Here is a 9,619-nt window from a genome sequence, read left to right on the forward strand (position 1 = left end):
GCCTCTAGTGGACACTCAATGAATTGCAGTTTATAACACTCCCACATGGGCTTCATATTTTAAGACCGGAGGTTGCTGCATGAACCCAACCCTTTTTGCCACCTGCAGAGTCGCCCCCTAGTGGTCATTAGAAATTAATTATTTTGGGCACTTCAACATTGACTTCACTTTTTAAACTATGAGACTACTTCCACTTCTTTTAAAGGTACAGTGCATAGAAATGGGAATAAGTAGTGATCTCTAGCAGTCAGAATATAGATCAGGGGTGTCAAACATGCGGCTTGTGAGCCAAAACCAGTCCGCCAGAGGTTCAAATCCGGCCCGTGGAACGACTTTGCAAAGTGAAAATAATACAGAGAAGACATTAACTACAAGTTTTCAATAAAAGTAACTGCTATTTTAAATTAGTTCTCTTGGGGGTCGCATAAAATTAGTGCTGACGGAGCGCAACTGAATGTCGCTTTCTCTCTAGGACTTTTTTCCTCACAGTGAGGAAATAGATGACTTGCTGTTTGCATATTGCATATGAGATTCATAAAGACTTTTTAGAGCTCTATAAGATGATCCACTAACTACTAACACCAGCACTGCACCCCTGCATACAACACTGTGCAGGAAGTAAACTGCTCCTGCTGGAGCTGAGGGGGTCCAAAATAATCAACTTTACCTTCTTCATTATTATAATCTCTGTTCTTTTACAGTAAACATTACACTCTCTGTCAGGTGGATGGGTGACCTGTGTGTTTGGTGTGTCTGCAGCAGGTTTCAGGGCTTAAAGAGTAAAATATTCAGTCCACTATGAGACTCATCATGGTGAAAATACAACAGCTGTTTTTGAAGAAAGACAGTTCATTAAATGTGAACATTTACAGAATGTACTTTTTTGCACTAAAACAAAGGGAATACTTTAGAGTTGTCCTTCTCCATAGGTTATTATGTTGTGATTTTACTGGTCCGGACCACATCAGATCAACTTGGGCTTTATGTGGACCCTGAACTGACATGAGTTTGACGCCCCTGATCTAGATTGAAACACTCTCCTGCTCACTCCACCTGTTGATGAAGCTACAGTGATAAGCATGATCCTCTATTTGGCAAACATGTCTATTTGGTGCACAACAACCATCCTCCTCTTCTTCCAACCAGTGCATCTCTCCTTATGCAGATATGAGTCGCTCACTTTGATTTACTGAAAACCAAACTGTATTTTCAGGCGATTAAACACTAAACACACAACTTATGAACATTATGTTCCACTTCTACCAAATGTTCTGCTAAATGTCATTAAATATGACATACTGCACCTTTAACTGTCTACATCTGCAACAACACACACAAGTTAGAAGTTAAACATTTATGTAGTATGTTAATGATGTTTGCATCTGAAGAGTAGAACATTTTCAGCATTAAGACATGCTCTTCATTGAATTTTAAAAAGGTGTGTGACTCTGAAGTTTAATCCTCAAACATTAGTCTGCAAAGTGATTTAAAGCAGTGAGAATGTGGAGCATGAGTTCGGGTCTTACCTCTGCGGCAGGCATGCCCTCCGGGGGGCGACACTGCAGCAGCACCTCCTGCTCCAGTCGCACCTCCCTCCCCAGCGGCTCCTGCTCAAAGTTCTTCCTCAGGTCTGCAGGGGGTGACACGGGGAGACGTCAGCAGTTAATGAAGGCTGCCCTGTGACAGCCCTGACACGCTGTTTATCTTAGTGACACTGGCTGTCTCACACACACACACACACACACACACACACACACACACACACACACACACACACACACACACAGGCAGAGCCCCCCAAAAAGCCTCTGTCACTGTGTTGTGGTTTTTCGGCTTCATTCCCTCATAAACATGCCGAGTGTCAATCACGCTCCGCCACACGTTACCACAGGGGACCATGATGCTGCGTTAAACCACATGGATTTACATATATACTTAATCTGACACATACGACACAGAGAAGGAAACATTCCCCCTCTGCTGTCAGTCTTCTTTCTTAGCTCCCAGTCTCACACACACACACACACACACACACACACACACACACACACACACACACACACACACACACACACACACACACACACACACACACAGCCTTGGTACTGACATGCAATGCGGACATAGGCACGGTTGCTCTTGGTGGTGCCAGCAGAGCTCCAGGCCACACACTGGCACCAGTAGTCCTCCAACCCAAACAACTCCTCCACCTGGGTCCTCGACACAGAGATATCTACCTCCCTCACCACCAGACCTGTGCAGGGAACGAGGGAGAGAGGGAGAGAGAGAGAGAGAGGGAAAGAGAGAGGAAGAGAGGGAGGGAGAGAGGGAGAGAGGGAGAGAGAGAGAGAGGGAGGAAGAGAGGGAGGGAGAGAGGGAGAGAGGGAGAGAGAGAGAGAGGGAGAGAGGGAGAGGAAGAGAGGGAGAGAGAGAGGAAGAGAGGGAGAGAGGGAGAGAGAGAGGGGGAGGGGAGGAGGGAGAGAGAGAGAGAGAGGGAGAGAGGGAGAGGAAGAGAGGGAGAGAGAGAGGAAGAGAGGGAGAGGAAGAGAGGGAGAGAGAGAGGGGGAGGGGGGGAGGGAGAGAGAGAGAGAGAGGGAGAGAGGGAGAGAAGGGAGAGAGAGAGGGAGGGAGAAAGAGAGGGGGAGGAGAGGAGGGAAAGAGAGGGAAAGAGAGGGAGAGGAAGAGAGGGAGAGAGGGAGGGAGGGAGAAAGAGAGGGGGAGGAGAGGGAGAGAGAGAGGGAAAGAGAGGGGAAGGGGAGGAGGGAGAGAGGGAGAGAGAGGGAGAAAGAGAGGGAGAGAGAGGGAGAGAGAGAGGGAAAGAGAGAGGAGGGAGAGAGAGGAGGGAGAGAGGGAGAGAGAGAGGAGAGAGGGAGAGAGAGAGAGGGAGAGAGAGGGGAGAGAGAGGGAGAGAGAGAGGGAAAGAGAGGGAAAGAGAGGGAGAGAGAGAGTGAGAGAGAGAGTGAAAGAGAGTGAGAGAGAGGGAGAGAGAGAGGGAAAGAGGGAAAGAGAGGGAAAGAGATGGAGAGAGAGAGAGAGAGGGAAAGAGAGGGAAAGAGGGAAAGAGAGGGAAAGAGAGGGAGAGAGAGAGGGAAAGAGAGGGAAAGAGAGGGAGAGAGAGAGGGAAAGAGAGGGAAAGAGAGGGAGAGAGAGAGGGAGAGAGAGAGGGAAAGAGAGGGAGAGAGAGGGAGAGAGAGAGGGAAAGAGAGGGGGAGGGGAGGAGGGAGAGAGGGAGAGAGAGAGGGAGAGAGAGAGAGAGGGAAAGAGAGGGAAAGAGAGAGAGAGAGAGGGAAAGAGAGAGAGAGAGAGGGAAAGAGAGGGAAAGAGAGGGAAAGAGAGGGAGAGAGAGGGAGGGGAGAGGAAGAGGGAGAGAGAGGGAGAGAAGGGAGAGAGAGGGAAAGAGAGGGAGGGTAGGAGAGATTAGATGGGTGTATTTTTCACAGTGTATAAATAATGCATTGGCTGTGAGCCAAAAGCAGTTAGCATGCTCATAAACTCCTGTGGGAGCTAATGGATTATGTAGTTGGATATGATGTTTGTAATTGAGTGTGATGTTTATGTGTGTGAAATACTAGGTGACATTACTGTGTGTGTGTGTGTGTGTGTGTGTGTGTGTGTGTGTGTGTGTGTGTGTGTGTGTGTGTGTGTGTTACCTGTGACTTGGTCCAGACTCTCTCTGGTCACATGGTCGTTCTGGTTGACCCACTCTCCGTTACATTTAAAGTAGATCTGCGTTGCCGGTGAAGCTCGACACCTCAGCTGGACGGGTCGGTTCTTCACGATGAAGGCGTCCTCCGGTTCCAGCAGGAACTCTGGGAGGGGTTCTGCCGGCGCTGAAGGGAAGGAGTCGGGGAGGACCTCGGCCTCGCTGTAGTCGCTGCTCTCTGAGGACACAGAACGCAGATGTGATTAGGATGACTGTCCTTCAAAGGAGAGACCTGAGCGAGAGTGACGGCTGGAGACGAACTCGTGCGGCACGGGGGAGTCTGCAGCAGTGTTTGGATGGCTGCTCTGTGAACTTTGACCTCTCTGTTGAGGATAATAAAACTGTGTCTTAAACTGTCCCTGAGAAAGTTAGAGCCTGACCCACAAACCTCTGACCTCTGATTTGATTTGTTGCTTCAGTTTAATGTTAAAGTTTAAAATGCAGTCTAATAATTTCTCATCCAGCAGATATGAGAGTTGAATTGATTCAGTGAAATACAACAAGGGTCAGAGTTAGATAGTGTAGGTGGTGAATGCTAAGTTCATGAGGATGCTAACTTGGTGGACACATAGTGATTAAAAACAGGAGGGTATAAATGAAGCTGTATTTTTTGTGGTACAGCACCAACTCAAGGATGACCAGATGTCTCGCTCTGACCAAATGTTTACAAATCACCAGTCTGACCCAGTTTTTAACACTTCCTGTCCTGGTTTCACTGTGTGAGAAACACAAACAGGGCACAGAGTTTGAAACACTGTCTAAAAATATGTCAGTCAATGTCGTTTCCAAGGCTGTTGGTGTTGTTGTGACGTTGTCTGTCAGCTTGAGAACCCAGCATTCTAGAACTCAACATTTTGGAACCTAGCTTTCTAGAACTCAACATTTTGGAACCCAGCATTCTAGAACTCAACATTTTGGAACCCAGCATTCCAAAAACCAGCATTCCAGAACCCAGCATTCCAGAACCCAGCATTCTAGAACTCAACATTTTGGAACCCAGCTTTCTAGAACTCAACATTCTAGAACCCAGCATTCCAGAACCCAGCATTCTAGAACTCAACATTTTGGAACCCAGCATTCCAAAAACCAGCATTCCAGAACCCAGCATTCCAGAACCCAGCATTCTACAACTCAACATTTTGGAACCCAGCTTTCTAGAACTCAACATTCTAGAACCCAGCATTCCAGAACCCAGCATTCTAGAACTCAACATTTTGGAACCCAGCATTCCAAAAACCAGCATTCCAGAACCCAGCATTCCAGAACCCAGCATTCTAGAACTCAACATTTTGGAACCCAGCGTTCCAAAAACCAACATTTCAGAACCTGACATTCTACAACTAAGCATTTTGGAACCCAGCATTCCAGAAGCCAGCATTCTAGAACTCAACATTTTGGAACCCAGCATTCCAAAAACCAGCATTCCAGAACCCAGCATTCCAGAACTCAACATTTTCGAACCCAGCATTCCAAAAACCAGCATTCCAGAACCCAGCATTCTACAACTCAACATTTTGGAACCCAGCTTTCTAGAACTCAACATTCTAGAACCAAGCATTCCAGAACCCAGCATTCTAGAACTCAACATTTTGGAACCCAGCATTCCAAAAACCAGCATTCCAGAACCCAGCATTCCAGAACCCAGCATTCCAGAACCCAGCATTCTAGAACTCAACATTTTGGAACCCAGCGTTCCAAAAACCAACATTTCAGAACCTGACATTCTACAACTCAACATTTTGGAACCCAGCATTCCAGAACCCAGCATTCCAGAACCCTCCTTGGTTTTAAAATAAGGTCACTCTAACAAAGCAGAATGAAAAGCATTGTGAGAGCACCACACAAAGAGAGCAGGTCTCAGGATGATGAAGAGGAGGATGAAGGAGACGACTCTCTGACTGAACTGCATTAATATTGCAGGTTAGCATCGTTAGCTCATTGTCTGCAGCTCCTGTCATGTTCTGTTTGCCGCAGGCTAACATTAGGCTGCAGGCAGCTGCTAGCGAGCAGAGGTTGTGTGTCACTTTATGAGGACTAAACTTGAATGTTCCATTACAGCTCTATCTAAAGCATCCTGTAAACCTCCAGATGTATCTTCTTCTGTGGGATATTGAATCTTAATTTCTGTTATGTATTCTTTGAGCCTGTTAGCTGCTTTAAGAATCATCAGCACCTGCAAGAAGAGAACACAGCCTCCCACAACACTCCCAAATTACAAGCCGCTGGGTTTGAAACAAGCAAAGTCACACTGATCCCCGGGGCATCAATAATCTGCAGCACTCTGCTTTTCTTTAGTTTCACTCTTCAGATTGTGTAATCAAAATCAGAGTTAGTCTGATTGCGCCTTTATTGTATTACTGTCATTGAACCTCCCCTTGAAAACAAGATGGTGCTCCTCCTGATGCCGAGCTTCCAACATATCCAGAGGGAGGGAATGTGTTTGTGACAGCTTGTCTTGTTTGTCTCGGTTCAGCTTTGGGGCATCTGTGAGTGTACGTGTCAGCAGTGTGTCGCTGCACAGTTTACTGCAACCCTGTTTGTGTATTTCAAGAAGACATTTAAGGTGTTGACAGTTTGTACTGTATGTGAAGGGGCGCCGTGACATTTTCCCTCTCCCTGTTTGACCAGTAATCTGGTGCATGCAGGCGCTCTGCCCCGGTCTCTCTGGAAGAGTCCGTGCCTCTCAGCGGGGGGGGGACGGGAGCCGGTGACCTTCCACAGACCGGTCCTGTTGATCGCACATTATCCCCTGACATTTTCTATGTGACATATTCCTGCTGGCGATGCTGCCAAGACCGTCCCTGGAATGAAGGACATAGTATCACTGACCCCCGGTCTGATGCAGGGTGGATCTCCGTCAGTGTATCAACGCTGCAGAGCGACTATCTCACAGGTTTAGAGCAGATGATGGATTTAGTCGTCTGTGTTTTAACTTTGCACAACATGATTTTTATTCTCAGTGTCTGTTTTGATGCAAAGTCCTCAGAGGAAGCTTGGATCTTCAGTCTTTATAAATAAATCCGTAGTGACATCAGTTTTCAAACAAACGACAAACCTCATCTTTTACCTCTTCTCCAGCTTTTAGCTCCAACATTAGCCTCAAACATTTCTGTATCAGTCAGACCTTTTTGTTTACGAGGCTGCAGGGCCGCAGACCATGATGTAACCTTGTCAGAACTCATGTGGACCCATCAGCTTGATTGTATTTTTTTTGTACTTGAACAAAATACTGGAGCTCAGAGGAGGGAGAGGAGGCGAGGCGGTGACATAAGACTTGCAAAACAACAGGACTGCGGTATCCTCAGTGCAGCTTCGGCTCTGATCGACCTGACATCCTTCACATACAGCACACAGTGATTTCCCTTTGTGAGGTGAGACACAATAAGTCAGCAGTCTTCACATCATATACTATCAAACTTTTAGATTCACTTTCTGACTTCCTCTTTTGGGGATTTCGGGTTCTTCTAAATTCTTAATGTGTTTAACCTTTCAGTAGAAGACTTTGCTCTGCTGCTCTGCGATCTGAGTTCAATATGCATTAAATGGAAGACTGGAGAGGAGAGCGGAGGATTGACAGAGTCGGCTTCAGACGCCAAAAAAAGTAGGAGTCTATCCAACTCAGAGCTCTTTGTTCCCCTGACATGCACACACACACATGCAGCTGTACCTCATGTGTAGCAGCTGAAGCTCACAGAGGTGTCAAAAGTATAACGGTACATGTGTTCTTCACTCAAGCAGGAGTAAAAACACGTGTAGAGAAGAAGACTTCAACTTCTTCACTGAGGTAGAAGTGAAAACGTCTATATTACACTGAGACCCTGAAGACTAACTGAACCTCAGGTCCAACTATAACCTGAGACTTCCACCAGACCTGTGTCCGGTCCAGCTCCATGCTCTCTCATCCGTCAACACCCACCGGTTGTGTTTTCAGAATGCAGCACGGAGCAGGACCGCCGGACAGCTGGACAGTGGCGGTTCTAGACCAATTTTACTGGGGGGGCCAGGCTGGAGTCAAGGGTGTTGTCAGAGGGACACATTCAACCCTGACAGAAGAGACTGAGAAGGGCGAGGACCGGCTGAGAACAAACTGGCAAAACATCAGTACATCCCTTTATACTAGACACATATACTACTGTGTACTAGACATTAGTGCATCCCTTTATACTGGACATAAAGACTACTGTGTTAGATCAACATGCAGACTGACAGCAGCTGTTTGGATGTTTACACTCAACATGAGTCTCTTGGTGCTCTAAGGGACTGGAACCAAGTGCTACACGCATGTGTCCCGCCTGTAACATCAGCGCGATACTGAAGCTTTTTTTATTGTATAATATTTGTTTGGAGGGGGGGCCACAGGGGGTCCAGGTTCAGTTTTGCAGGGGCACTGGCCCCTGTTGGCCCCTGTTGGTCCCTCCCCAGAACCGCCACTGCAGCTGGAGTCATGTGACCGAGGTTTCCCCCTTGGTAATCACTGAATCAAGGATCCTCCTCCTCCTCTCCTCATCCATGTTGTCTTTCTGGTCCTCTGAAAACCTCTGACCTGTTGACTCCAGGCCTGGCTCCGCTCATCATGACTTTGGTTTGTTGTTGTAGTTAAGTGAAATAAGATCTGGTGATAACACAGAGTCTTTTATTCTGAAAATTAACCGGATGTTTTCATTTTGTTTTGGTGAAACCTGACTTCCTGTCCCGCTCCATCTGCTCTGTTGAGATTGATGCGTCGTGCTCCGGCATCCGGCACAAATAGAAGTCTCGTGTATCTGATCCGGAGGACTCAGACCTGCAGGATCAGAGACGCAGCCGGAATGCAACGGAGCGGATCTAGTGGAAGTTAACGCATTGAATAGAATAGGAACCTATCAGATCCGGAGCTGTGACGGATCGGAGACGGATCATTCCAGAAAAAGAAGAAAGTTGTTAATAGAATAAAAGACTTGGTAAAGTTCAGAGATGTAAATACTCAGAGTCATAAAGTATTTGTGCGCTCTCTGAACAGCGGCACACGTTTAAAATCTCCTTCTCTCTACCAGGTGGGTTTAAAAAGGTGCGAGGACAGATGGAGCATACAGACAAATCTTCAGTGTTGAGCACAACCAGATCATTTATTCCACAAGCAGAGAACAAGAGAATCTACTTAGAAAGACTCCAGCTCCTATTTTAGGAAAGAGAGCACTTCTCCTCCGCCCCCATGCCCCTGTTCCCCTGTTCCCCTCGACAGACAGGCTGAGACATCAGGAGAGAGCAAAGAGCGGCTCAGAGCGCGAGGAGGGGGCGGGAGAGAAAGTTGTGACACCATTCAACCCAGCGCCAGCAGGGAATCATGGGATTCAAGAGGCTGCTGCACCCTCCTCAGGTGTACAGGGGGGGAGACAGTGCCATCTTTTGACCCACATTTCCTCCACCTTGAAAGGGCCGGTTGGGGGGGAAAAGAGGCCGGAGCGGCACCCTCAGCTCCAGAGTCTGGCTGTGCTGTGGCTACAAGACAGGCTGAAAGGGCAACAGCTGCTCCAGGCCTAGCAGACATCCAGGACGAACCCGTCATCCTGAATCTGTCTCTGCCTCTCTCTCTCTCTTTCTCTCTTTCTCTCTCTCCACAACAAAACACATCTTATTCTTCTTCTCCAGTGACTTCTCGTCTACAAAGACTCAACAACAAACTACATTCATGCACAAACGGGTGACTCAGAAGAATATCCTGCAGCTTGTGTGCAGAACTCTTCATCCCACTGGACCATAATGCTGTGCGGTGTGTGACACTAATTGAAAAAAACAGTGTGAGCTTGTGCAAGTCATGTTATGTTTCTGGAGCAGCAAAAACATACGCCACAAAAGTATACCTTAAATAAGTATGACTTACATTGTGTGTGTTTTCTGCTGCAGATTAAAGTGACTTTAATTTTGGTTGTAGTTCAG

At 47.1% G+C, this 9,619-nt stretch overlaps 1 protein-coding gene across 1 annotated transcript in view; it reads right to left on the reverse strand.

Annotated features, from left to right (window-relative positions):
* unc5b (unc-5 netrin receptor B) overlaps positions 1-9,619 on the reverse strand; it is a 98,837-nt gene that overhangs the window by 33,434 nt on the left and 55,784 nt on the right. Inside the window, exons 2-4 of the mRNA XM_034681226.1 lie at positions 3,651-3,881; positions 2,111-2,254; positions 1,527-1,630 (exon numbers count right to left, since the gene is read on the reverse strand). Of these exons, the coding sequence (XP_034537117.1) occupies positions 1,527-1,630; positions 2,111-2,254; positions 3,651-3,881 (479 nt within the window). The remainder of the gene's footprint in view (positions 1-1,526; positions 1,631-2,110; positions 2,255-3,650; positions 3,882-9,619) is intronic.

This window comes from Notolabrus celidotus, chromosome 4 (assembly GCF_009762535.1).
Source record: "Notolabrus celidotus isolate fNotCel1 chromosome 4, fNotCel1.pri, whole genome shotgun sequence".
Classification (NCBI taxonomy): domain Eukaryota; kingdom Metazoa; phylum Chordata; class Actinopteri; order Labriformes; family Labridae; genus Notolabrus; species Notolabrus celidotus.